The sequence below is a fragment of the Daphnia magna genome, linkage group LG1, assembly GCF_020631705.1.
Source record: "Daphnia magna isolate NIES linkage group LG1, ASM2063170v1.1, whole genome shotgun sequence".
Classification (NCBI taxonomy): Eukaryota; Metazoa; Arthropoda; class Branchiopoda; order Diplostraca; family Daphniidae; genus Daphnia; species Daphnia magna.
In genome coordinates, this window is record NC_059182.1 from 2569810 (window position 1) to 2597713 (window position 27904).

The window sequence follows — 27904 nt, forward strand, 5'->3', positions numbered from 1 at the left end:
ATCGTGTGGTCGTTTTCGAACCATTTAGAAGAAGGAAACAGATGAAACATTGACGATTACGTAAGGCCATCATCGAAGAGTCATTTGTGAATGATTGAAAGAAGAAGTCGACGGGCGATGGAAGAAAAATGAAAAACGGGTCAATGTGTCACGTCTGTCTAATATCATCGGGGGTAGGGGAGAAATCGTTGAAAAGGTTAAGCATCTCATACGACTACATGTTCCATTATTTTGTTTCTCCTTTTTCCATCTCGTTTCATCAGCGAAACGTTTGCCAGTTTGGACGTTTCGGCAACGCCGGCGCAGTGCAACATGTGTAGCGTACGTAACACACGTCGATTCCATTTTTTTGGTTCGACTCCGCCTCCTTTCTGCGCCGAGTTCTCTACTCGCTGTCCCGTTTCATTCTTGACAAGACTCGCGCTTCTACCACCTCTTCGCAGAGATCTCTTCGACTTGCCCCTATGTGTAAGTCTCTTTTTCAAACACAAGGCAGTCAGCTGCTCCCGGCCCAGCTCCGTCAATCCCATCATTTGATTTGATTTCCAAGCTGTGTACGTCGTGTATAGATTTAAAACCAACAAAATTTGAATCCCGCCCACTGCCGGCGTTTATTTTCCATTTCTTGATTTCTTTTTTTTTCTCTTTTTTTTTTTTTTAGCAACACCTTTGGTGGATCGTTCGGGAGCCGACATTCCATCGTCCGGCTGTCAGCGAGGAGACAAGCTCGACAGATTTTAGGTGTGTGTGCGTGTGTGTGTGTGTATTAGTTCACTCGCCGGATGTGCCCGTCTGAAATGAGTGGAGTGCGTCGTCTCATTGTGTCAATGACGCAAACATTTGCCGAGTGAAACGTTCAAAAAAGAAGAGGCGGAACTCGAAAAATAGTTTGCGCGTGAGTTACAACCTTTTTTTCGTGCGTGTGTGTGTGTGTGTTTTTGATTATTGGAGTCCTCTGACTGTGATCGAAATCCGGGAGAAAACGACGACGTCGGACGTAATCGATGCGAGCCATTGGCATCCGTTTGTTGAACAAGAGGAACAACAACAAGAGCAGCTGGGCTCGGCAGAGGCTTCGACGACCGCTTTGAACGAGTCGGACATCGACGGTGGATCCTACGGTCCAGCATGTTGCCCGGGTATAAAACATTTCAATTTTTTTGCTAGACTTAAAAAAGAAACCAACCAGGTGCATTCCATCTGCTGTTTGAAAAATCAGACGGGAACATTTTTAAAAATTTGTTTTGTTTAAAAATAAAGAGAGGGGGGGTTAAGAGATATCAGCTGTGTGTGTTGGGTGTACAGACATCCTAGCATGCAGACTCTTTTCTTTCCTTTACACAGCATCCATGCTCCGTGCTATTGATTTTCTCTCTCTCTCCTCCATCCCTTGGGCGCCGTCCTCCTACTTCCACCCTGTATTTTTAGTGTGTGTGTGTGTGTGTGTGTAGGGTGGTAACTGTGAACGACCGGAGAAAGAGCGTGAACCTCCCGTGAAACAGCTCTTTTTTTGTTTTTTATTATATATTTCTCTTTTTTTTTGGGGGGAAAAAAAGGTCCGTTTTTGCCCGGCTTTTTTTTTGTCCCTTCAAAGTTTTATCACGCATTTTTGATTTAGTCTGACGACTAAAGTCTTATCGTTATGATTTATGGACATTATCTGCGCGTTGCCCAGTATTCCACCCGGATTTAAGACTTAAGGCCATGTACGTTGTATCTATTAAAAGCCAAGAGGGGTGGAGGGCAAAATCATAAAAATGAGGGATTAGAAATATAAAAATAAAAAATAAAAGCCTAACGGCCTGGAAACTTTCCACTCACGAGGTGGGGGATGTTTGCGGGCTGCTGTTTGCGCTATTGTGTTGTCGTTGTATCGATCGTTTAATCATTACGCCTATCGCCTTGTGTGAAATAACACTCACCCACCCGAATTCATTTGTTTCCTAGTTTAATCCAGCAAACGTTGTTTGAAAAAATCAAATCACCTGATTTGGGTTAAATCGTAGAAACTCGGCGAGAACGACGTTGGCCTTTAATATTGGCGTGATATTTAGGCGGCCACGGTTTTGAGATGCGTGGCCAGCTGCATGTCTAAGACCAAGACAGACGTACACGACAAAAAATAAAAAGGAGTGCTGTCCCTTGGCAACATCCCACCATCCGTTGCGTGTCTCTGGCCCTCGTCTCAAATCCAATTATTGACGACAAAAAAAAAAAAGAAAAAAAGAGGGGGAACGAGCAGAAAGAGGTTGTCTTGCTTGCTAGCTCATCGTTTGTACAAGTGAAGGTGTATCCCATATCAAAAGAGGAAGAAGAGAGAGAGATAGAGAAGAGAAATGTCGTTTTTATTGACTAACGGAGGTTGCCCCGGGTTGGCCAATGACGTCAGCAAGCCGAATGAGAAAGAAATGGAGACTATACAAATACGGGACGTAGACTCTCTCTATATATATCTACAAGACGGGGGGGGGGATAAAAAAAAATTAATTACATATTAATAGTGGGTTACAGCTTGTGAATGTAGGCTGGTCTTCATTCGAATCCGCACTCCTCGTCTATAATTTGCTTTCTATCCGTCAATCGACTTGTCTCAGACAGGATTTACTAATTAATAGACGGCCTACCCTTTCATGTATATCCTTCCTCCCCCCTCTTACACCAGAATTGTGTATCTTTTCCAAGTAATGGGGAACACGTCCCTGATTTTATGTTGCCGCGATTGCGTTGACTTCGAAATTTTTGAATTTTGGCGCCGCGTGAAAACGCGTTTGATCGTCTACAATTCCCCCGTTGGACGCGGATGGAAAACGAAATCCGCAAAAGTTGAAGAGACGCGTTCAATATGGATTTATTCGTCCGTAACGAATGCAGCGTTGCCGTCAACCGATTTTCACGAATTCGCGGGATTGGCTCCGCATTCCTCGCCCGTTGGTCTCCATACATTTTCTGTGTGCGCATATCTCGTGCAATAATCGTTGACGTCATGAATGTTGGCGACGTCCACGAATATTGCCGCTGATGTGCCTCTCGATCGATTACTTTCCACGTTTGTTTTTTTTATCACTTCGATTACGAAATCAAGAGAAGAAAATTAGCGATCCGATGAGGGTGAAGTAGGCCATGGATGGATGACCAATAGCATTGGACCCCCCCTTTTTTTCCCCCCTCTTTCAGCATAAATGTTTATCTTGATCGTGATCAGATCAGTTCTATGTAACACTGGCTTGCGATCGACGGGATATGAAAGGGAGGGGAAAAAAAGAAGAGATGATTAAAAGTATCAATCGGTTAATGCCGCCATTTTCTTCCGGAATTCCGGCGTAGCTAGCACGTAGGCGTTTATTACTTTTTGTTTATTGAGAGCGTGGAAAAACAAACGGGGAGTGGTTCTGTATAAATTACAAGCCGTTTTGGCGATAGATATAATACATTGATATATGAGATGTGTAGCGACGAGTTGACAGCGTATCGATCCACGGCAATGGCGCCGGCCTCCATCGCATTCCCTTCCTTTTTGTGTGTGTGATTTCACATTCCCCTACTATTTTTTTTTTTTTCCCTCACTCCATTTGGTCGTGATTTGTTTCTGCACGATTTTTCTTTTGGACGAAAGAATAATGGGCAATGCCACAGCTGTTGCCGCTTCCGAATCATCTCAAATGGCAAAGAATTCAAACTGTAGGGAACTCTCTTTTGTATTTTCGCATACGTTTCTATTTGGTTACAATGTCCCTTGATGTTTTGAGGACACGTAAAAAAAAAAAGAAGAAAAGATTGGGACGACATCATTAGCTCTCTATTCAGCATCCGTCTCCTATATTTTTTGGTGGGGTTAGATCTCGACTCCAATTGAAACGAGCCTTGCAGCACGCTCTTTTCCCCGCCAGCCGTGTTCCACTCGTCCCTTTTTTTTTTTTTCCTTCTTTCGCCAAAGAACGAAATTTTTGTTTAGCAATTCAAGTTCTGCATCGTTAAGTTTATTATTTTTCTCTCTTTTGAAACTTGAAAGGGAAAATGAAAATGATTGGACATTTTGAATGTCGCGCGTAATTTTTCGTTTTTTGCAACGTTGCCAGTTTTTGCCAACTTTGACGATGATTTAAATTTCCCGCCTTGATTTATTTTTGGGTTGTTTGTCAATTAAAAGGAAGGGCACCGGCCATCATGAAGGTCTCGTCAGAGTACTTGTCCAAAATCCGCGTCCGCTTCAAAACTTGCCGTCCGGCTCGCACAACAACGACTCTCACTTGTATTACTCGGCTGATGACAGCTCTAATGCTCATGCTATTACTGCCTCGCTTCTTGTCAGCTCAAGGTAATTTTCTTTTTCAATTCAAAAATGAATGTAGCACTTGAAATTGTTATTTGATGGGCATTTCTCTTTTATTCGCCGCATAGGCTACGACGTGTTCATCGACTTGGAGGAGGAAGGCACGTCCCCAGGCGACATTAAATCAGCATCAACTAATCACGACGGACTGAGTAAGCAAAAATACGCATTTTTTTTGTTTTTTTTTAGATTTTTTAAAACATTTTGTAAAATAATAAAAAACAAATTTGCGATGCCTGGCGGCCCGTTAAATTCGATTTCCTCTACAATATCCATTTATCGGCCATGGTGATCAGTTGGTCATGGCCACAACTTCTCCCGCTCCCGTTTAAAAAGTTACACGTTCGTCTTTTTTTTTCTGCTGCTCTCCTGTTTTTTTCTTCTAGCGCAGCAGCCAGAATGTTTTCTTTTTCGCCGAACTGTTGCCAACTGCCTCCCTCTTTATAGTCTGCATCTTTGAGCGCTTCAAATCGATCGGACTCGGTCCCGTAGCACATTTTTTTGTCCGACTGGATTCAACAGCGCTGCGTTTCAAACTTAGCGACGTTTTCATTAAAATTCTCGTCATCTGGCGCGTTGAATGAGTAGTGGGTTAGCAATTAAAAAGACATTGTTGATTCGAAACTAATGACCCCATTAACTTGTCTCTCGCTAATTGTCACCGTAATACGGCCACCCTGTTTAATGATGTCATTAGTATTGATGCAAGTCTCACTTCAAATATGGATATTGATGCAATTACATTTATATATCGTGTAGACCTAAACGCCATGTTTTTTTTTTTTGTTTTTTCTATTGGCTGTACGGAATAGCGAAGAGGAGAGCCATTGTGACAGACAGACACACACAAAAGAAAGATGGCGAGATAATGGATATACGTCCTTGTATCCGGCAGCAATGGCGCATTGATTAGATTAAAAATGCGCACGTCTATAGATCAAATAGGATTAGTTGTTGAAGCTCCTAACTCGCCTCTTGAATAATGAATCAACTATGTATAAATTTTTTTTTTTTTTCTTTTATCATAGCAGTGTGCCAATATAATAACTTTTGTGTGTGTGTGTGTGTGTCTTTGGAGGCTCGCGCGATGGATCGGCGGAAAGCTCCATCACGTTCCAGCACGGGGTCCCCCTTTTCACGTCTGGAACAGTGAGACCTTGCGATCGATCATAGTTTTTCTTTTACAGTCTCGTCTAGAACAAATGTTTTCAAAGTGTAGGAGTTTGTCTTTCTTTTTGAAATGCTCCTCAGCTACTGATTGTAATGGCCGTTATTGCAACTCGTGTTTTTCATCTTCAGCCTATTATTTATTTATCCCTTTTTTTTTTTTTTTTAAAGAAATGTCTTTAAAAAAAGAAAATGTGAGTTGATTTTTCTGTTGGTCGCAGCATCAATAAGAAACGTTGGAGACACACACGAGGCGCTAGTTCTGAAGCTATTGATTTTAGGGTCTCGTTCGTCGTCGGGAGCGGGAGCAAAAAAAAAAAAAGATCTAAAGGAGCTAGAGAATTGGAGCCGACTGGGAGCTCTTTGCACCAGTTCACAACACCCAAGTCCAAGAAGTTTGGCCATAGCTAGATTGGGTCTGTTGGGAGAAAACGTATAGTACACACACACACACACACACACACAGATAGAAAAAAAGGAAACTCGAGAGGAATCTACTTGAATTTGAGAAAAAAAAAGCATCTCTTGCAAATTCTTTTCAAAGGCGAGGTTGGAAGCGAAAGTAAATATAATTCTATTGCCATGCTATACCATACTACAGCAAAACGAGTGTGTGAAGATTGACTATATTGTAGGTTGGGGGGGTTCAGCTCCTCCTTTTTTTTGTTGTTGTTGCCGAGTTTACAGCAATTGTGTCGTGATATATAAGCCATTAGAGTCCTGTGCTATAAATAATATCTAAAGCTTTTCTTTGTATTACAGAAAATGACTCGTCGCACATCCCCAAGCTTTTATCAAACACATTTTCTCTCATTTTTTTTTTATTATTAGACTTGTTTGATTAATAGGCTCAATTTATTAGATTTGGCTTTTTTTTTTTTTTGCGTACAACCTTTCGCTATTTAATTGAATTTTTGTTTAAGGGAGCAATACATACGTACGCTAGCATTAAAATAATAAGCGGGGATTTCGGTTTTTGTTGCTACTGCGCAAAGGTTATGTTTCGCTTCTATCGATTTATTTTGCCCGCTCGTCGTGCGGACGTGAAGTAAAATGGCGTGTTTTTTTTTTTTTTATTATTATTTTATATATGTTAACTGTTGGATACTATCCGGGGCTAAAGGAGAAGGGCCAACAGAAAATATTTTCTTCAAAGAAAAAGGACAGAAGGAAAGAAAAAGAAAACATAGAGCTGGTTATAGGAGCCCGCTGAACTGTTAAACCATGAGAGAGCATTAAAAGCTATAAAAGCGACATGGATTTACAATTTAGAAAAGAAAAAAAAAGGGAGCAACATAAAAAATTCTTCTTTCATTGCGACATCATCGTCGATGTTGTTGAATATGTACATATAAACCACGAACAGCAGTTTGTGTGTGTGTGTGTGAAGTCGCCAATGTTTCAATTGATCCTAACAACATCAGATGCGGAGAGGGGATTTTGTATCACGACATTTTTCTCGGTGGAATCGTCCACCATGTGCTCCCCATGCATAATTCATGGATTCGCTATTAGCTATAGAGCGAGGCTTTTTTTCGTAGTTCTTATTAAATCTGTCTGCGGTATTACAGTTGAAATATTTCGTATCGTCCAGAAAGAGAAATGTGTTGACAATTTATGGACATTTAATACGTCTGTTGGCTTTGACATCAAATTCGATGCTTATGATTATACATTTTTGTTATTATTATTATTTTTTGCAATATTCAGAATGCGATCGGACATTTGTGAGCACGAACGAAGGGTCGCGCAACGGAACGTTTACGTCGCCGCTATTGGACAACCAAGAAGGACACGTGCGCCAGTGTCTGTTCACGTTCGTAGCCGCCCCGGGAGAGCGCGTTCATCTGACTTTCACCATGTTCAATCTACGCGGCACGCCCCCAGAGTAAGACAATCAACACCCAACCAATCCCAACCGTATCACACACACACACACATATACCCGTCTTATTTATATTCCGTTTCTCCTTCAAAATTCGACCCCAAAATTTCATTTTTCTTCTTCTTTTTTTTTTGCTTACCCCATTTACATAATTTTTCCTTCTCTTTAAACCTGATCTTGTTCCGTTATTTTTCTTCTTTCATTTTTCCACGTTTCAAGTTTATTCCCGTAAAGATCGTATGTTCTAAGGACTACTTAAACCATTCGATTCAATGGGGAATCGACAAGGAACTAAAGTCTCATTTAATTCCAATGCCTTTAGGGTAAAGAAATTGGTGGGCCATTCTTTGGGACCGATATATTTACGTGATTACTACGCATGCAGAAAAATCGTTGCTCCCTCCGGATAGGATAGAATCTGTCTCAAATTTGAATAGTAAATAATGGCAAGCTATGCAATCTAGGCAAACATTTCGGTTGGGCCTGTGTCAGCACGCGGGCAGGAAAGTTTGTCGCTCTTTTTACGAAGAACGATGACATAAAGAGACAAAAGGTTATGTTTTAGAACTTTACGGTACTCATTTTCCTTCGTTTAAAGGCTAGAGGACGTATAGAAGTATTGATAAACAGTTGTGTGTTTTCTTATTGTTATACTTTTGTGAAAAGTTTAAGGTCAGCTGATGGTCACCGGTAGTTAATGCGGGGAACAAGTTTTGAAAATTGCGATTTATGGGGTGGAAAGGAGGACAATCGAATTTATTTGTTTTCCCTCTTGGTGACATTTCCTCGTGTTCTACGCAAAGATTGGCACATCAAATAGAGGCCGTAGCAAATTTTGAAACAACGCAATCGAACCTTTGTGCAAAGCAATGAACAGCTCTGTTCTTCTTCTTCTTTTTTACTCGATTTTTGTTTTCTGTTGTGTTTGTCCTTTTCCTTCCCTACTCCCGAAATATCCTTCGATATCGTTAATCTAAAGCCGCGACTGAATTCAGTTAATAGGCTGTTGGTCTTTCTGAAAACAATCAAAGTTTCAATGCACACGCTGAAAGTTTGACAGGCACAGTAGTAGAAACTATTGTTTGTGTGTATGTTTAGTAGGCACGAAATCATTTCGCGAGCGCATCCGCGATGATTAAACGTTTGATTAAAGCCAACGAGTAGATGGAAGTCAACACATAATTTTATCGGATCGAGCTCAACAAATAATCCCTGAAAACAAAGAAAGTTAAACTGTTGAATTATGATTTGGTTTTCTTTCTTTTTCTTTCGAATTTATTTTTTTGCGCATCATGTTTTGTTTGGTTTTTTTCGCGTCGTTGATTTCCTTTTTCATTATTTTATTTTGTTATTTGTTTTTGATTTTTTTTGCGTGCGTGCGTGCGTGTGCTGCTTGCTGCCCGATCACAGTGGATCAACCGCCGGACACACAGCCATGTAAGTTTTCAGATTTTTGTTCGTGGGATGGTGGCGTTAACAAAGGGCTAATGAAATTGATTTTTTTTAAATTATTATTATTATTACCATTCTGTTTTCCCATTTGTTTTGATTTGCAAATTCATCGCTCTGCAACCAATCAACGAGAGATAGTTAACTATTATTAATTGTCAAGTAGCTGTCGAGGGGCTCGTTTACATTCTAACAATGGATGGGGGGATCTCATCGTCTCACGCTCGACATCCCGCGACAATTTATGGCCTTGTTCTTATTTGATTGACGTGCGTGTAGACGCAGTTATAGCGTAGGCTTTTATTGTGCCCTTTTTTTTCCCCCAAGTATTTTGCATAGTGCCCATCTGATATTTCTTTTAGGTTTCCATCACTTCGCATTCTCTCGTTTTCGTTTCATGTGTTTTGATTGTGTAATGTTCTCAGTTTCGTCTGTCGTCGCTGTCGTAATGTAGCGAAAGAGCGAGGCGAATTCTCCCGACGAAACACGATCCATAAATCACACGGCCCCTGACTCAAATTGAACTGTCAAAATCTCTTTTTGCTTTCTATCCAACTTTTTCTTGTGAATAGAACGTAACTGTGCATAGGTCTGTACATACCACACACACACACACACAAAACATCCCCATGCGCTTGTCCCGGCCACGCTCCGCTCGTTTTTCCCATCTCGTTAAAATTTGCTGCCGTTGGATAGATGCGTCCCCTCCGGAAAGATGATCTTTTTTCCTTTTTTTATTTTTGCGTTTCTACAGCACTTCGTCAATCGTCTTATTGACGTTCCCTAACTTGATCTTTTGATTTTTCGTTGTTCTGCTAGATTACCCCCCCCCCCTCCCCTTCAACTGAGTTTGAAATGTAACGTGAAATTTGCTTACACAAAAGAATCGATTGCAATCGAAAAGTAATAGACTGTGACTGATGTGCTTCGCGATTGCTCAGCATTCCTGACGGAATTAGTGCATGGCAAATACTACTCTCTAAGGCGAGCAGACGAAAACAAAATGGCGGCATTTAATGATAGGCTTTCAGGGAATTGAAATAGGGTCGTCTCCAAAATATTTTGTTTTGTTTTGTTTCTAGTTTGTGTTATTTATTCTTTTAAGTTTTATTTTTGGTTATTGTTGACTAGCTTTCGTATTATTGTCTGGTTGGGTTTGTTACACCCGAACGGAAAATCCTGGTCCACATTAACGTCAGATTGGCTCTACACATCGCGTGATTTCCGTTCTTTTTTTCTTCTGTTCTTTATTATTTTTCTCAGTTTTTTTTTTTTTCTGTCTTGTCTTTCGTTCTGAGGTTAGTTTCTTTTTTTTTTTCCTCACTCGCAGCGTCTTGTATTTAAGTTGGTTTCCTCGTGGAGCCGCAACGCGCGCGTTCCGGACGAATGCTGATAGATCAAGAGTATTGATTGTTTGTTTGTGCTGTCTATGCGCGTATGTATGTGGCACAGGGATTAGATATACAAGGCCTGCAAAGGACGCAATTCGAGTGCCACTGCCGCCTTGTATTTTATATTTTGCGCCGGCTAAAATTGATGTCTTGAACACACACACACACACACACACAAAAAAAATCCCCAATGACCTTTGATATTGCGTCCTCTCCCCCCTTTTTTTTTTCTTCGGATCTTAACGTCCAGGGAAGGCTTTCCGTTTCCGCGTTTCAATCCAGGACAATATGCAGTTGTATAAAGTACATTTGACGCGTCTTTCTTCTTCCTACTCTGTTGCGTTGCAACATTTATTTATTTATTTTCTCTCTCTTTTACTGGGGTTTTTGCTATACAGAGACCGGATAGCTCTTGTTTATTGGCTACTAGCCATCGCCAGCAGCTCCGTTCTTTTGTTTCTTTTCTTTTCTTTTTATTGGCACTTGAAAGAGTCCTCAAGACAACGACTGGGCTTTGTTTTTCTTATCTATTAGTACATTTCAGGCTCATTTTGAGTCGCACGGAATGCTGGAGAAATCAAGTCGATAGTTGAGAACAAAGGAGAGACTCGAGTCTGTATACGAAGATGGTCGAAAAGCATAAGAGCATTTTCTTTGGCTATGTTATAGTAAATATAGAGACATCAATTGTCATTTGCAGCCAGAGAAATAGAGATGCTTTGCCCTCCTCAGTTCCGTCTATTTTGAGAGATAAGATTGGGTGGCAGGATAGAACCTGTCACGTCTTCTTCCCTTGTGACGTTTAAAAGAAAAATGGTTGAAAGTGTGAACCGCACCGAACGAAACCGAGTTTACATTGACGTAAAAAAAAAAAAAAAAAGTCTTCTCTTTTCTTTGACTTTTTGATTGGAACTGCTGCATTTATGCCTCTATTTTATAGTCCGTGTCTGCTATGCGCATAAAGAAAAAGAACAATAGATTTTCCATCTCCTTATTTCTTTTGGGTCCTTTCTCCCTTTCAAAGTCCCTTGGAAACATAAATTTTTACAAAAATAAAGTACACATAACCTTCAATCGCACTACATTCACAGCTGATCGTTTCTCTTTTTTCTTTTTCTTTTCTTTCTGTATGATGATAGGTGCAGTCACGAATACATCGACCTCTATACAGAGATTCCCGACTCGGAGCCGATGGATCTGATCCATTCGCCATTTGGTGGTCGTTACTGCGGCCAAATCCCGCCCCGTCGTCGGGTCTCGCTTTACAGGACGGCCGTTTTGGCCTTTTTTACCGACAAGAATTCGAGCATCGTCGACGATCTCCTCTTCCAGGGCACCTATCTCTTCTTCAAAGACGGTATATATATACCGTATATATATCGTTTACTATGGACTTTGTTGATCCTAGTTTTTAGTATAAGGGACGCTATTTGTCTACGATCCCTCGTATCGAATGTAAATATTCAGGAAAAAAAGGGGGTGGAACGATAATGTTAAACAGATGTTTGGGATTTCATCTGTACTGCTCTTTGTATCTGATGACCTACATCAAATGAAAGCCATCAATGATATTCTTAAAAAATCAAACGCAAAATGGCTGAAACGCAATGTTTGCCCAACTTCTACTGAACTATAATTTTTTGGGAGGGAAGGAAAGAAACTAATGATTTTTTTCTTGTTCCATTTTATTACGGGCGAATTGTAGATCAATTCCAAGTGGGGACGCATGTACCTCGAACGACGTGCAATTTCACGATCGACGGCCTAGTGAAACGACAGGGTGATATCGTGACACCCACCTATCCGGGCGTCTACCCAAAAGACCTAACTTGTGCCTACAAATTTATCGGGAAGAAAGGCCAACGTATCCGGCTCGAATTCAGGGACTTTGACACCTTCTACGGAGGCCCTCAGTAAATGACCTATTGATTCATTCATTTCCATTGTTTCAACAGAAAAATAATGGATTGACCAACATGTTTGAAACAGTTGCCCGCTAGACGCTGTCGACGTCTACGACGGGTTGGATGCCAAAGCTCCGCTGATTGGTCGCTACTGCGGCCAGCAGCGTAACGTGGTCATCTACTCGACCGAGCATCATTTGCTCGTCACGTTCACGACGCTCAAGCGGACGGCCGATTCGCAAAATCGCGGCTTTCTCGCCAAGTTCGAATTCAGCGAAAATTTCGTCAAACTCGGTAACGAATCCAAAGACACAACTAATAAAATAACAAGGCCGTCTCTTAACGGACGAATTGGACTCTGTAGATTTCATTAGTCGGGAGGATAGCAAACACGACAGAGGCTCTGAATGTGACCAAACGATTTTAAGTCGTAAAGGATCTTCGGCCGTGGTCTACAGTCCCAATTATCCTTTCCCTTACATACCGGGCATTGTTTGCAAATACAACGTCTACGGCCTACAAGACGAGCAACACTTTGAGCGCATCCGGCTCGATTTTGAAAAATTCGACATCCCGTCAGCTGATTCGACGTGCGTATTCATCGGACGCTTTTCTTTCTGTTCGTTTCATCTTGGAATAATGGCATGCGATTTGTCCCTTTTTTTTCAATGGATGTAATAGGTGCTCGGATGGTTTTTTGAGAATTTACTTGAAAGGCCAAGATATTAGCGTGACCTATTTATACGAGAAACACGACCACGAATTGTGCAGCAACAATGTCAGCTCTCCTTACTGGTCTGAAGGCCAACGGTTGTCCATGATCTTCTCCAGCGGCCAGACGCAGGGTTCCGGCTTTAAGGCGAGATTTCTGTTTGCCACAGGTAAAATTAAATTTTTGTTTTTTTTTATTATTAGTAATTTTTAAATTTTTTGAATTAAAAAAAAAAAAAAACAGAATATTTGATTCCGGGGACGCCATCGCCGCTAGGTGGCTGCAATTTCACTTACATGAGCTCGAGTAAAAAACGAGGCGAATTCAATTCGCCTCGACATCCGGCTCGCTACCCGTCCAACCTGACGTGCACCTACAACTTCGTGTTGGCCGGACCGCACGAGAATGTCCGCCTCTACTTTGATCAGTTCAAAGTGCGAGCCAACGATACGACCGTCTTTTACGGCTCCTACTGCCAAGAAGATTGGGTTGAAATCTACAATGTCTTTTATGGAGGCAAAGAAGTTCTACTAGGCCGCTATTGTGGTGATTCCTTCCCTGGACCAGGTTGAATCCGATCCGGGAACGATTGGATTGAAGGTAAAGCGTCATACATTTTCGTTTGTGGACAACAATTGATTGATTAAAACTTTTTATTTGAACAAGGTTGTGTTGCATACGGACGAAGAGGGCGTCTTTAACGGCTTCAAGGGACGGTACACATTCGACGAGAACATTTCGATCAATAGAGGTGAGCGAACTCTTTCACTTTGATTCTCTAGCGGTGGCGAAAGAAACCGCATTAGATCTACCTACTACTACACAGACAAAATACATTTTGTTTGTTTTTTTTTTCTCGTTCATCAATTTAATACGACGCTCGATCGGCTCCTGCTCTGCGCCCTTTTTTCTTCATGCAGACTGCGGCAGTAATCTGAGCGTACCGGGAGCCGCTAGTGGTGTCTTCACTAGTCCCAAGTATCCTGAGAAGTATGATCGCAGCTCGGGCCTACTCAGCTGCTCCTGGCAGATCCATTCAGCCAAAGATCATCGCATCCTCCTACACTTTGAGTCGTTTTCTATTGAAGGCGAGATGGAAAGTGAGTTAAGAGGATGTTTTGCCTTTTTTTCTTTTTTTTTGCTTTGCTTTGCTTTTTATTGGCTGGGCTTTCATTTTGTTTGTGAATGGACGTATTTTTCTTGTTAGCTCGGGGATGCGCAATGGCAGCCGTGCGCGTTTGGAAGAGACTGGACGAACCGCCGGTGGAAATCTGCGGCGAAAAATTGAAAGAAGAACACGAGACGTTCATGTCTGAAGGCAACGCCATGAAAATCACGTAAGAAAAATGAGCGAGCGATCGAATAATTGGAATGAGTCAACAATGTGCCAATTGGGAATGATTTTGATGTGGAAATAATTAGATTCACAACCGCCGATAAAGTGGCCGGCGGTAAAGGCTTCCGGGCAATCTGGACGGAGGTGAAGATTCCAGCTCTGGTCGGCGGTTACGATTGCGATGAAGGCGGCCTCTACTTCCGTTGCGCAAACAGCACGTTTTGCATAGCCAAACAGCTGGAGTGCGATGGAAATCCAAATTGCGGACTCAACGATAATTCCGACGAGGGGACGCACTGTATGTTCATTTCCTTTCACCTCATTTCCGTTAGCTATTGTGTATATATTCGTACTGTTGTATACTGTATTTCTATCTTTAACCTTTTCTACCAAAACTAAAAAGAAACAAAAACAAAAATTAACTAAAAACTACCAGAAAAAAAGAAAAATTAAATCGCATGTAAAAAAAAAAAAAAAAGTTTATTGTGACCAGCAAAACCAAGTCGCCTTTCTTCTTGTATCTTTATTGGATGTCTCTCGCTGATTGATCACTTACTCTCTTTTCTTTCTCCTTCTCCGACGAGATTTCTCAGGTGGAGGCGTCCGATATCAATCCACACTTAATTCCCTGGTCTTGTTTTTTGTTATTTTTGTTCAGTTGCTTCACTAAATTCTTCCTCGATTCACCCATTCCTTTCATTTAGTTCTGTTCATTTTTTTTTTAAAGAAAATCTTTTAGTATTTTTCCAACCTTAAAACCATTATTCTTTTTTCAAAGAAAAAAGTCCGAAAACAAACCAGCACCAAATGTTTACTTTAATTTTCCACTTTTAACTTCCTTGTCACACTTTGCCCATTTTTATTCCAACCCTGACTGTTGCTCGTCTGTATTTTGCTACCGGTCCAGCCAGTGTTCTCCTCCAGACGCGGTGTCCGCCTCCCCAAAAACACAAGGAATGAAATTCCCATGTACTAATAACTACTTTCTTCTACGCTTTTGCTTTTTTCTTTCAAACCTCTTTCTCATTCTTTCCACTTAATATTATCTGCAACAAATTGAAATTTTTACCAGCCGTTTAATGGCGTCGTTGAACTGATTCTCTGTTTCGTTCACAAAGGTGCCGCTATGGTCGCAAGTGAAGAATCCTCGTCCGTGCTGCTGATGTTGACGTTAGGCGCCTGTGCCCTAACTCTGCTCATGACTCTGTGTATAGTCTGCCATCGCAAAAGGCAACGACGAAGGCCGCCAAACATTAATTACGAACGACGGCCGTTCGCACCTCCACCGCCGTTCGATACCATGTCGTCACGTCCTTCGATGTCGCTACCCGCCGACATCCCATCTCCGCCGCCTCCGGCTCAGCTCTACACGAGCCTGCCCCCGCTTTCCATCGACGTCGGAGATAACGTGTGACGACTTTAGTTATCCTTAAACAAAAAATGGTATAAAATAAGGCAGTCCCTCTTGGGATTGGAATATATATAGACTCAAACTTTTCACCTTATGGCATGGCCAAAACTTAAAACAAAAATTTGCTCGAGATATTTTGTTTTGTTTATAAGAAAAAAAAAAAGAAAAGAAAAAATTGTCCTTGTCGTCGCTGCCGTGCCGCTGGTCGATATATATTTGTCAACGCTTTAAGCAAGCCAGTGTGGTATGTGCTCCTTCTATCGTCTTCTCTCATCTGCTTCCCTATCTCTCCTATTTTTTACTTAATTTATCCTTTTTGCTCTGTCTCTTTCTTCCTCTATATAACAAACGTAAAAGTCTTCAATCTCTTTCGATTCAACAAATAATTTCACATCTAGTTAAAAACCTGCGCCTAGCATGAACGTACGTGTAATAAGAGTATGCCCGTCAAAGTGTCGGTTCAACTTTTTTGGCTTTTGGTTGCTAACGTGGTGAAACGTCGATCAGCTCACGTCGTCGTCTCGAAACTTTAGACGTTAATTATACACCGTCGGCCGAGGTGACACAATAACCGGAAACGCTAGTGCACGTGGATGAGTGTGAGTGAGAAAAAGTGTTGAATAAGCACCGCCACAGTATTTAAAAGGCAGTTTTGACTCGTCGACAATCGTGTACGTGCAATATATGTCTTTGTTTGATGCAGCGCGACGAGCTCTCTTTTGTAAATTCTGCACACAAGTGTGAAAGTGCCAAAACCAAACCCAAAACAAATAAAGCATAACAAAATGGAAAAAAAAAAATAATAAATACCCTCCTCCTGTGTCATGTTTTGATAATTGCTCCCGTTCAGTAATATGAATGTATGTGTTCATGCTGATGCTATAATTGAATTGTTGTCAAAGTTTGCAATTATTTGGAAATGCGGCGTACAGCAGACGAGCAGACCTATTTGTTGACAGTCGAAAAAACATTGATGGGTAGTATCAACATTTCTATAGTGACGAAAGTTATGGTACAATCACAAATATAAGTTGAAGTTGAATTGAAGGCCATTTTCTTTATTTATTCTGAAAACAATACCTTTTAGAACGATATAGACATACTTGAATTCGAAGAGATAAGAATGGTAATAGTACTTGGGCACGATCGCACAAGGCGATAATAATGTTGTAGGATCAATTCCTCAATAGCTAACTTTTCAGTTTGGCTAATTGCTTTTCCAAATCTGCAAATTCGTTATCTGCGGTAGAAGAAGCACCCAACCTGGATGGAGCAGATGGCGCTTTGGAAACCTGTAGAGCGACATAAAGGAAGGTCAGATGTCATATCAGAAGGTACAACAAAAAAAATTATAGATCACTTACCTTTGTGGTTATGTCAATGCCAATTTCATCCAGAACTTGCTGGACAATAGAATCACCTGCTTCCTCATCCCCACTTTCATTCAAAATATCATCCAAGGCATCACTCATCATCTCTTCAGTCATTTCCATGTGAGTAGAAGCTTTTCCAAACTCTTGCATGGTTCGACTCAACTGTTCCGGCTTCAAGGTTTTGTTCATTGATACCATACTTTGAGTGGCAGTTGTCATAGCTCCAGCTAGTTTCACGTTAGCTCCCATTACTTTTGTTTGGGAATTTATTGAGGTAATCTACAATTCGAAAAAGGAAAGCAGACATCATGACCAGCAGGAAAGAAAAGAGAAATTTTCAGATATAAATCCAAATACCTTGCTGTTGGCGGCATATGTCCGCTCCTTTTGTTTTCGAAGTTGTACCAATTGTTTGGCTAGGACTGTGCAAGCTTGCTTATTTCCAGTTTTTGCTGCATTTTTAATCTCCATCTCCTAAAGCTTTAATCATATAGCGCATGATTTGATGAAATAATATGTTATTTATACCAATTTCTTTTCCTCTTTCTCTAGTTCTCGTCTATCTCTATCAACCTCTCTTCCAGTTTTCCTCAGCTGCCTATCCACATCACGCATTTGCTCTGTCAGACAAAGAGAAAATCATTGAACTTTTAAATTCTGTAGCTACTGTAAGTGAGATGATATTGCAATGAAAATAGTAAATCAAAGGACAGGTCCGAGTAAATACCTTTCATGGTTGGTTTTTTAGCGAAGAAATCCATCGCGAATGTTTCTTAACAGCACTAGTTTGAAGATTAAGAACTTCTTTATTGAAAAGCTCAGATTTTATAAAGAAACAAATTGTTCTTCGGTGTCGTAGTTAACCAATCACAGGAGATAGCTCGTGGTTTTGTCAACGACCTCTGTGTACCAGTAGATTTTAGTTCCTAATTGCGAAATTTAAGTGATTCATAGCTACTCGACTTTTGTTTCGTCTGTTTGTTTGTACCAACAAAATCACGTGACCACGACCTTGCTTTCATTGGTTGCAAGAAAACCCGAAGATTTATTTTTAAGCCTCAAAATTTGTGCGGCCTCTCACTCGATATTCGTCTTCTTCACTATCTTATTTAAAAATTCGAGTTTTAAAGCAATTTTCTCGTTAGTAGAATGACATTTCTTCGTTTGTAGTTTTCTTTGCAATTTTCTCTTGCATAAGAATTGATATGCCATCAAAGGTTGTTAGTCTTCTTAGAATTTTTGGCCCAATGATGTAAATGTACAATGTAAAGAGACAAGTAGCAGCTTGAAAAAGATTTAGCATGTCAGAACAGAAAAATTAAGTAAAGTAAAACTGTAAAATAAAAACTTTATCCAGTATTACCAAAATCTGGATAGACTAGCGGCTCAGTGATGCCAACGTTCAATTTTAGTGTATCCAGCAGTAACTACGCTGCTTAAAAAGTGATCTACACTATCTATACTATCTATGACCAACACACTATTTGAGATTTCATTAACAATTTCAACTTTTCCTTTTATCTCGCGGGTGTTATCGGTTATCGATATCCAATGAAATGACGTAACCAAATAAGGGCTGAAACCTCTTCTGTTGCCGGAACCAAAACGTCCGGAGTCCGGAGACAGCAGACAGCTTACGACCCAGATGTGCTGTGTTTTCCAGCATATTTTTCTTTTCATCTTTTACCATTTTCGCTATGGTTAACCTGGAAATAATAAATGATCTGTGGATGCAGATTGATAAGTTACATTTAAGTTGTCTTCAAACTGAAGAAAGTCCACAGAGAATAGAGCAAAAGAGAAAACTGAAAGGTGACTAGAATATTATGAACTAACCTATTTCAGGTGTCTGATTATGCTTTACCCAAATTATTAGGTTTTATGAAGGAATACTTATGCCTGGTTACCTCAAATCAAAGGTTTTACTCCACCACCACCAAAGCAGTACTTTACACCTCTATACTTAGGCGAAGTGAGCAATTCAGTCCAAACCGATTTAGACATGCATGGGAAATGCTTGCAACATATGCAGCCAATTTACTTAAGTCAACCTTGGAGGAAAGAATTCAATGAAATCCGGGTAAATGAACAGCTTAAAGTGTTGTGTTTACTATTTGTTAATTATTTCATGTAGTTATACAGTGGTGCCTTCAAGTATCAAATTGAGCAACAGTTAATTGGAGCAGAAGAAATTTTGATGGAAATGGGTTATACTCTGGATATTGAATATAACCGTCTAATAGTTCAAGGGGTCTTGGATTATGATAGGGTCATTATCAGTCACAGAGACTGCCTTCTTGCAGAAGTAGAATCCCAGGTTGTTAACACATTTCTAGAATTTACAATTTAATAACTAATGGTGTAAATTTTAAGATTCTATGTGAGATCCATGCTGCACTGAGTGTCAGCGCAAGACCCTGCTCTTGGGTATCCATATTTGATTTCCGCGACAGCTACGTTGGATCAGTGAACCACTGTGTAAGGGGTCTGATGTATCAAAGTGCACAGAAAGAAAGTCACTACAATTTCAATCCACCAGCGCCTACTCCTTCTTATTTGGGACCTCATGAAATGTATCCAAGTGCCTTCCCCTGTCAGATGATGTACCAGCAGTACGTGAAACCAGCGTTCAACTATTCTCTCTCAGCGGAACAAAAAGAGCTATATTTACCCAAGACTCTACCCCAATCAAACTCGACAAACAATACAGCTAGATCGCTGGAACCAAGGAGTCTTGAGGGACAAAAAATGCATGAAACCTTTGAAGTTTGGAATAACTCTTTTGCTCGTGAGATGAAGAGTATACCGAAATTCGATAGCTTGTTGGATATTGATCGCTTGGAGCAGCTTTGCTATGACGAAGTCGATAACATTAGTCCAAGCAGCACTGCTATTGAGAGGCTAAAAGAGGACAGAGGATACAAACAAAAAGAAGAGAAAAATTCCCCTTCGGCCATTAGAGACTTGTCTGAAGGGAACATTAATCGGACGCCGGAAAAAGTTGTTATATCTTCGAAAATGACCAACAGCCAATATTCTGGACCGTCACCGATTGGAGCTAAGCCGAAAGAAGCCGCACTGTTTAGTGGGAGACCCATTAACCAAAATTTGAATTCGGTCAAGGTAGCTTAAACAAATTAAATTCGATAATTTAAAGATATGGAAAACATCACAAATCAATTTTCTTTCCATTCCAGTTAACTGGGTGGGAATGTCTGTTCTGTACTTTCCTAAATCCTGATGACAGAGAAATATGCGACATGTGTTCCAAATCTAGGCACAAGGGATCGGAAAGTCAGCCTCTGTTCCGCGGCGGGCGTGAATGCTCCAACTGCACGTTAGTGAACGTACCCGAGGCTGAGAAATGCGCTGCCTGTTCTACCTCCCTCACGAACGCCCCTACCTATATCTAAGATTCTTTACATAATTACCATTATTATTAAAATCATTTATTAGTGTTGTGACTTCCCTTTTTCTTTTTTCTTTCCTTTTTTTTTTCTTTTTAGAGATTTCGAAATTGTATTTATTGAATGAACAGACAGTGTTGGAAATGAATTGTAATCCTTTGTTAACTTCTTTCCTCTGTTGGCTGATTACTCAGGAAAGCCAAGTGTCCTTTGTTACATCTGTTCGAATAAACATTAAGTCATGAAAGATATAATATTTTAAATACAGAAACGGCTATTAATAAAAGATAGGTTTTACCTATTTGCGTAGTGTCCGCGGAGCCCACACTTTAGAAGAAAGGAAAAAATGAATTACGTTAGTGAGAAATGACATGTCTGAACAAAGGTATATATCGGTTTTTTTTTTTACCCTGTAGCAAGTGACTTCATCCAAGGGTCTTAAATTAGTTCGATCTCTTTGGGCTTGAGAAGCATTGCTAGCGTGCGTAGAAGCATCTGCTGGAGTACGATAGATATCTTTGGACTCCGATGGAATTTTCGGACATTGTGCTACAAATATAATGAATAAAACAGATAATCAGTTCTTGACATTATGTTTTTGTACAATATATGAGGATAAGTTTACCAGCTTTGTGTCCAACTTCTCCACAGAAATGACAGACTAGAGGCATTTTCCTCTTGTCACCTTTGATATCGTCTGGAAGAGGAGGTAATTCAAATCTCGGACTAGAAAACAATTGGTAATTGGTATTACAAATAAATCCAAAGTCAAAAATATAATCTTCTGCTATTACTGGACAAATTTGCACTCGGGACCATCGGGACAGAATCCCGCGGTGTAGTTCATGCAGAGTACACCTAAAACAAAGATGTATAAATGGAAAATGTCTTTGGAAAACGATGTAAAATCTATTACGTCGAACGTGACGATGTCGACACGTTGGCCCATGACGACAAAAACCACGGTCATACCAAGGACAATCTTTGATCTTTGTTTCAGGGTCAATGTGAAGGAAAGGGCATTCTTTGTTATGGCATGCACCTGAAACAGAATCAATGTTTCACATTATTGCCTCTGTATTTTTCATCTAACAACTTACTGAATCTGGCATAGAAATAGCACTCAGGCATCTTAGCCATGTCAAATTCGTGGAGGAATTCACACTGATCTCCTTTTTTGCACAATCCACGAAGCCAATGCTTGCAGACAATTGTCCTATCTGCCCTAAGATGTCTATATGGGCAGAAACTTGCTCTCTGGCATTGTCCTTTAGTGAAGAGGGTGCACACCATTGCTGTGGATTCTAATGGGAACCAAAATTTAACCAATATATTATTCCAAATCTGGAATCAAGTTGAAGTACAACAAACACATTTTGATGTGCATTTGTCAACTGATTTTATTCTTACTGTCCATTCCAGGAAATGGCAAATTTTGGGCTCCAAGCTGTTGCTCTATATACAACATTTGGTACACATAAATAGAAATAATAATAAATGTATGTATGATTTCTTCTACCTAAAGCAACTTCGATGTCGAACTTTATATTGGCAATAGGCGCAATTGCGCTATCCATGGTACCCATTGTTTACCAAATTTGTGTTCCTACAATTGCTCTAACTAAAATCATTTACACGCGGACGCAGAAACATGTATACCTAGGACCCTAGATTCCCAACTTGCTTATTTTGGTTTAATAACAAAATTGTAGGGGTAAATGAAGCCCGGTTTAGAAGGTAGGACTAAACAGAATCTTTTCTCCTTAGCGGCAGTTGTTTGTCACTTGTCAGAGTTGTTTCATTTTGGAAAATTGAATATCAATTTCATGATTCCAGTATGTATAACATTTACACGCAATGAAAAACTTTAATAATTACATCGTAACCACAGCAACAACGGACAGCCACAATCTTTGATAAGCGCTTACATACGAATTACCAAGATAAACTCCTGCGCCTACTCAGCCTTCACACGTACGCGTACACCATTTGCAGAAATAGTTATAGAATAGAAATAGTTACACCGTTTCCAAAATAGAAGTCTTTTGGAAGGTATTTCTTTTTTGGTAAAAAAAATAATAATCTAGCATAAAGAAGAAGAAGAGGCAATTTGTTTTGGTTTTTTTATCATGCGTTGCCTGCTTGCCTCCGAAGTTTGCTTATTATTTACTTTACACTAGCTGTTTTTTTTATCCAGTAGAGGGCCAATCATGGACTTTTTACATTTAGCTGACATGGCTGCCTGAAAAAGTGTATTGAGTCCCGTTTGGACTGCAAAACAATTGACAAAGGATTTTGTTCTTGTTATAATTTGTTTCTTACTTGAAGGCATGTTTAAGCCACACGTGACTTTTATTTTCCTCGATGTTTGAAGTGTAATCTCAATTCTGTGTTACGATTGGGAGGAGAGTTTGCCTGTTCACCAGCAATGTCCCACACAGGGATCAATAGGAGAAATGGGGCCATTAAGATTCGACTCACAAGTAAGTGTTTACATTTCTATTAGCTTTATACTCGGTAAATTTCAATACGCACATCTTGGAAAAATTTTCTTCCTAATCTTCCATCTCAATCCTTAGTGTCTTCCATTTTGAGCAAGCTTTTCTTTATTTGTCAGCCTGTTTCCTGCCTTTGTAGGAAGGGTGAACTTCATCCTGCCCCCAGGGCTAGATGAAATTGGTAGAGTGGAGGGTATAAGATTAGTATTAGAAAAACAAGAGTTACAGAATGAGGAGTCATATTGATGCTAATCTCATTTTTTGTTAATTTATTAGTACTGTGCGCCAAGAATCTCGCAAAGAAGGATCTCTTCCGTTTGCCTGACCCGTTTGCCAAAGTCAGTGTGGAGGGATCTGGTCAGTGTCACAGCACAGACACCTGCAAGTCTTCATTGGACCCCAAATGGAACCAGCATTTTGACCTGTAAGCCATCAGTAGAGAACTTAACCTTCACAAATGTCATGCGGTTTTATCTTCTCCCTCACAGATATATTGGCAAGTCAGATGCTATAACCATCAGTGTTTGGAATCACAAGAAAATTCACAAGAAGGAAGGTGGAGGATTTCTTGGTTGTGTTCGAATCATGTCCAATGCCATTCAACGTCTGAAAGATACTGGATGTAATATAAACTAGTCTTTCATCCCATTATGTTTATCATTTGTTTTTATCCTTTTTCCCTAATGTGTGTTTATTTTTTACTTTAGATCAACGACTTGACTTGACGCGCGCGAATGCAAACGACACCGATCAAGTGAAGGGACAAATTGTTATATCTTTGTTGTCGCGGGAACAGCACAATTCTTCTAGCTGCCACGACAACAGTGCAAGCCCTGTCGTTCAAACGGTCGTGGATGCTTTGGGAAACGTCGCAAGCCCTGCATTACCTGCAGGCATCCAAGACGCTGCCACGGTTTCGGTCACCGCTCCGCTTCCGCAGGGTAGTAATAAAATGACAACGTACTGGAATTGGCCTGAACTCTGTTTTCCCGCAGGTTGGGAGGAAAGAAGAACATCCAGTGGTCGTAGATATTACGTTAATCCGGAATCAAGAAGTAGTCAATGGACCAGGCCCATCGTTGAGAGTAGTAATGGTGCTCAGGCTAGTAGTAGCTCAGTTGCGACCAGCACTGGCCGAGAGAGCAGACGCAGTCATAGTAGTAGAGAACGAGATAAGCGACATCCTGCCGTTCCCGTTCAACAAAGTCACAGTCTGGATGCAGTGTCGTCGTCTAACCCCTCCGGATCATCTTTCCGAAGACGATCTGTCCGCAACCGACAACAGCAACAACAATCTTCGCAACAACAACCGCCAACGCAACAACAACCACCAACGCAGCAGCAGCAGCAGCAAGCAAGACGACCCTTAGCCAGTGATCTACCGGATGGCTACGAAATGCGCAAAACCGGCCAAGGTCAGGTATACTTCTATCACGTGACCACAGGCATAAGTACGTGGTATGATCCGCGAATCCCGCGGGATCTCCGCGATCTTCCCATGCCCGGCGCTCTGCCCCCCGGATGGGAAATGCGTCATACTCCTTCGGGCAGAATTTACTTCGTGGACCACAATAACCGGACGACGCAATTTACGGACCCGCGTTTGTCTACGGGACTAGCCTTGCAAAACCTTCTCAAGTATTTTTCACTGAAAACATTAAAAAAATTTTTCAATTTGTAAAATATATCTATGTACATCTATTAATTTCAATGTATTCCACAGTCTTCATCGATCAGACCATCGTGCAGCCCCATTGCCACCTCAACCTTCTCTACCACCTCCCAACACCGTAGCCACATCGGAGAGCGGTGCCTGCGCGGCACCTGTAGCGAATTCGAGCTTCTCACCCCCGCCGATTGCCACCCCGCTGCCAGATGAGAAACAAGAAGAGGCTTTGCCGCGCTACAAGCGTGACCTAGTCGCCAAGATAAAAATTTTACGAACGGAATTGCAGACGATGCAACCGCAATCCGGGCACTGCCGGCTAGAAGTATCTCGCACTGAAATTTTTGAGGTTTGTACGGGACAGTGGCTCATTTTTTTTTTCTTTTCTCCCCCCTATGGGTTGGTCAATTAAGGCAAGAGAATTGTGGTTATCGTACAGGAATCGTATCGGAGCATCATGAAATTACGGCCAAAAGATCTACGTAAAAGGCTGATGGTCAAATTCCGCGGCGAAGAGGGTCTAGATTATGGCGGTGTTGCGCGTGAGTGGCTTCATCTCCTCTCGCAACAGATGCTCAACCCGTACTATGGTCTGTTCTGTTATTCGCGCGAAGATAACTATACGTTGCACGTCAACCCAGACAGCAGCGTCAATCCGGTAATTGATGATCGTCTTTGATTTGTTTTTTTCTTACGTTTTGTTTGTCACTTTGACAACGGTGATTACTCTCTGTGAAATGATGGTGATTCATGTTTGGTTTTTTTCTATTTTGGCGGAAATCGTACAGGAGCACTTGTCCTACTTCCACTTTGTCGGACGTATCATGGGCTTAGCCGTCTTCCATGGACATCATTTAGATGGTGGTTTCACGTTACCCTTTTACAAAATGCTTCTCAACAAACCCATCGTTCTGGATGACATCACTCACGTCGATCCCGAGCTGCACCGCTCCTTGACTTGGATGCTGTACGTCGTGCGTAATAATTTCTGATTATCTTCGTGTTATTGATTGCTTTTTCCTTTTTTTATTACAGTGAAAGTGACATAACCGGAGTTATTGACACGACTTTCTCGGTTGAACACAATGCTTACGGTGCCATTCAAGTCCACGACCTCAAGCCCGACGGCCGTGATTTGATCGTCTCCGAGGAGAACAAACGGGAATACGTGCGGTATGGCCTCCCTCGCACTCAAACTATTCATTAAAAATAACAACGACAACAGCAAACATTATGGGCGTATCAGTTCCCAGCTTTCTTTTCGTTTTTTTTCTTTCTTGGATTTCATGATGTGGGTGCGGCCGACCTAACGGACAAGATTACTACTGTCCCGCGGTCAAGACCATATACGGTCTTTTTGTTATTCTTTGTGTTGTTGTTTTTTTTTTCTATTAGGGTGTGGTCTAGATGACTTTAATGCCCGTCACGTTTCGCAGCTGTTTTTCTTATCAAAGAATTTGATTATTGGGTTCTAACTGATCACACCACTCATTTTATTTATTTTTTGTTTTTATATTTTTGCTGCCAGGTTATATGTGTCTTACCGTTTTATGAGGGGAATCGAACAACAGTTTCTCTCGCTTCAAAAAGGCTTTCACGAACTGATTCCGGCCAACCTGCTCCGACCGTTCGATGAGCGGGAACTAGAACTTCTCATTGGTGGCATTTGCAAGATAGACACGGCCGATTGGCAGGCCAATACTCGACTCAAGGTGAGCAAGTTTCTTCACTCATCAATATTCATTCCCCCCTTCTTTTTTTAAATTTAACATGTTTTTTGTTATTCTCTTAACTTTTTCTTTATTACGTGTTGAACTGAACTTGAATCTCTCTTCTACAGCACTGTACTGCCGAAACGCCCGTCGTCCAGTGGTTCTGGCAGATAGTTGAGTCCTACAGCGAAGAACTAAGGGCCAGATTGTTGCAGTTTGTTACCGGATCATCGCGAGTGCCTCTACAAGGATTCAAAGCCCTTCAAGGTTGTTATTGTTCTTGGCATGTCTTGTTGTTTATTTTCTGCCTTTAGCTAACTGACATGTTTTCTTTTTTTTTTTATCTATTGCTTTGACGTTGGGACACTGGCGTGTAGGTTCGACTGGGGCTTCCGGTCCTCGCCTCTTCACCATCCACCTGATAGACGCTCCTTGTGAGAACCTACCCAAGGCGCACACATGCTTCAATCGGCTGGACCTGCCACCCTACCCGTCCTATGAAAAGATGCATGAAAAGCTGACGCAGGCCGTTGAAGAGACGTGCGGCTTTGCCGTCGAGTGATGATTTTTTTTTTTTCCCCTCTCTCTGAGTCGGCTTTAAATATAAAATATTGTTTGTTTATCCCTCCCACATACTCTCGCCCTCCATTTTTTTTTTGTGTGTGTTTTGGAATTCTTTCTTGCTCCCCCCCATTTAAAAGAAGAAAAAAAATCGGTGATGGGTCTCTAGCTCAACGCCTTACCCTCCACCATTTTCTTACGGCTGGACACAGCTGTGTGCCCTCCCTGTGTAAATACATCAATGTGTAGTAAGCCTCTTTATCCTCCCGCTCGTCCCTCCTACAATACAATACCACACCTTCGTGAAGAACAAAATTGAAAAAAAAAAAAAATGAGAAGGAAGAAAAATTAAATCATAGGTCCACTTTTTTTTTTTTCCCCATTATTATTTTTTTAATGCCGACAAAAACTGTTCTCTATCTCTATGTCTTTGTAACTGGACTCTCCGATGTCTGGCTATATTGCTTATGTGTTCTGTACCGTACTCTTGGCTGTCTCTACCTTTTCACAACCTGCCCGCCGCTTCTTTCGTATACGTCTCTTATTTTTATTTTTCACCGTCATCATCATCGTTTGCTCTTTTCTTTTTCTCACCATCGCAACGCGCGGACACACAATGATTCCACCAATTTTTGGTTTCATTTCTTTTTAAAAAGAGGTTAAAAAAAAAAAACAGCTTGGTGGTCTGTGTGCGCACCCCATTTTTATATAATTATTAAATGTGTTGTTTGTTTTTTCTTCTTCATTTATAAATTTCAACTCAAAATTTGAAAAAAAAAAAGAAAAAAGCAAAAAAAAAAAAACAAACAAACAAAAGAAGATAGTCCCTCCAAACAATCATGCTTTGCAAAGTAAAAAGAGAAGTAAAAGAAAAAAAAAAGTTAAACGTCTTTTATGTTTCACCAACAAACTTTTATACGAACACTCATCATGTCATCCCGCACAGATAAACAAAACAGCAACACGACACTACACAACCATACAAGAAGAAAAAAAAGAGCCATTTCAATATACATATTTTATGCGACGATTTCGTCGTATGATATCATTTTTGTCTATATTGTTTTGTTAATCTTTCTTTTTTGTTATGTAATGTAGTTGG

General features: G+C 40.8%; 5 protein-coding genes across 6 annotated transcripts; 3 read left to right on the forward strand and 2 right to left on the reverse strand.

Annotated features, from left to right (window-relative positions):
• Positions 1-798: 798 nt before the first annotated feature.
• On the forward strand, positions 799-16632 carry LOC116922071 (cubilin). The gene is given in 18 exon segments (XM_032928771.2): positions 799-895; positions 977-1139; positions 4148-4315; positions 4399-4482; positions 7208-7385; positions 8793-8819; positions 11362-11579; positions 11928-12135; positions 12212-12420; positions 12491-12716; positions 12808-13007; positions 13082-13404; positions 13406-13438; positions 13505-13589; positions 13759-13938; positions 14046-14175; positions 14261-14472; positions 15293-16632. Coding segments are annotated over 16 exon segments (2760 nt in total). The 5' UTR covers positions 799-895; positions 977-1139; positions 4148-4164; the 3' UTR covers positions 15589-16632.
• LOC116925479 (charged multivesicular body protein 2b-B) lies at positions 16628-18453 on the reverse strand. 2 transcript variants are annotated; one of them, XM_032932509.2, is made up of 7 exons: positions 18322-18453; positions 17947-18242; positions 17686-17884; positions 17487-17578; positions 17316-17432; positions 16950-17237; positions 16628-16877 (listed from the first exon to the last, which is right to left on the reverse strand). In XM_032932509.2, exons 3-7 carry the CDS (start codon positions 17717-17719, stop codon positions 16776-16778), a joined length of 633 nt encoding a protein of 210 aa, XP_032788400.1. In that variant the 5' UTR covers positions 17720-17884; positions 17947-18242; positions 18322-18453; the 3' UTR covers positions 16628-16775. The 2 variants fall into 2 exon arrangements, with proteins under 2 accessions (XP_032788400.1, XP_045036596.1); XM_045180661.1 differs by lacking the exon at positions 18322-18453 and having other exon boundaries at positions 17947-18253.
• Positions 18454-18525: 72 nt separating this feature from the next.
• LOC116923801 lies at positions 18526-20614 on the forward strand. Its single transcript, XM_032930665.2, is given in 6 exon segments — positions 18526-18770; positions 18835-18998; positions 19000-19038; positions 19093-19275; positions 19332-20081; positions 20156-20614. Coding segments are annotated over 6 exon segments (1467 nt in total). The 5' UTR covers positions 18526-18655; the 3' UTR covers positions 20372-20614.
• LOC116924663 (cleavage and polyadenylation specificity factor subunit 4) lies at positions 20392-22272 on the reverse strand. Its single transcript, XM_032931519.2, has 9 exons — positions 21885-22272; positions 21776-21820; positions 21466-21669; positions 21282-21407; positions 21160-21223; positions 20991-21091; positions 20775-20914; positions 20664-20692; positions 20392-20584 (listed from the first exon to the last, which is right to left on the reverse strand). Exons 1-9 carry the CDS (start codon positions 21949-21951, stop codon positions 20527-20529), a joined length of 834 nt encoding a protein of 277 aa, XP_032787410.1. The 5' UTR covers positions 21952-22272; the 3' UTR covers positions 20392-20526.
• A 282-nt stretch (positions 22273-22554) lies between these two features.
• Positions 22555-27850, forward strand: LOC116922954 (E3 ubiquitin-protein ligase SMURF1). The gene is made up of 12 exons (XM_032929707.2): positions 22555-22848; positions 23140-23287; positions 23352-23485; positions 23571-23804; positions 23859-24501; positions 24587-24878; positions 24969-25187; positions 25318-25496; positions 25565-25702; positions 26058-26241; positions 26370-26508; positions 26619-27850. The coding sequence occupies exons 1-12, from the start codon at positions 22794-22796 to the stop codon at positions 26801-26803; spliced, it is 2550 nt and encodes an 849-aa protein (XP_032785598.2). The 5' UTR covers positions 22555-22793; the 3' UTR covers positions 26804-27850.
• The last annotated feature ends 54 nt before the right edge of the window (positions 27851-27904 follow it).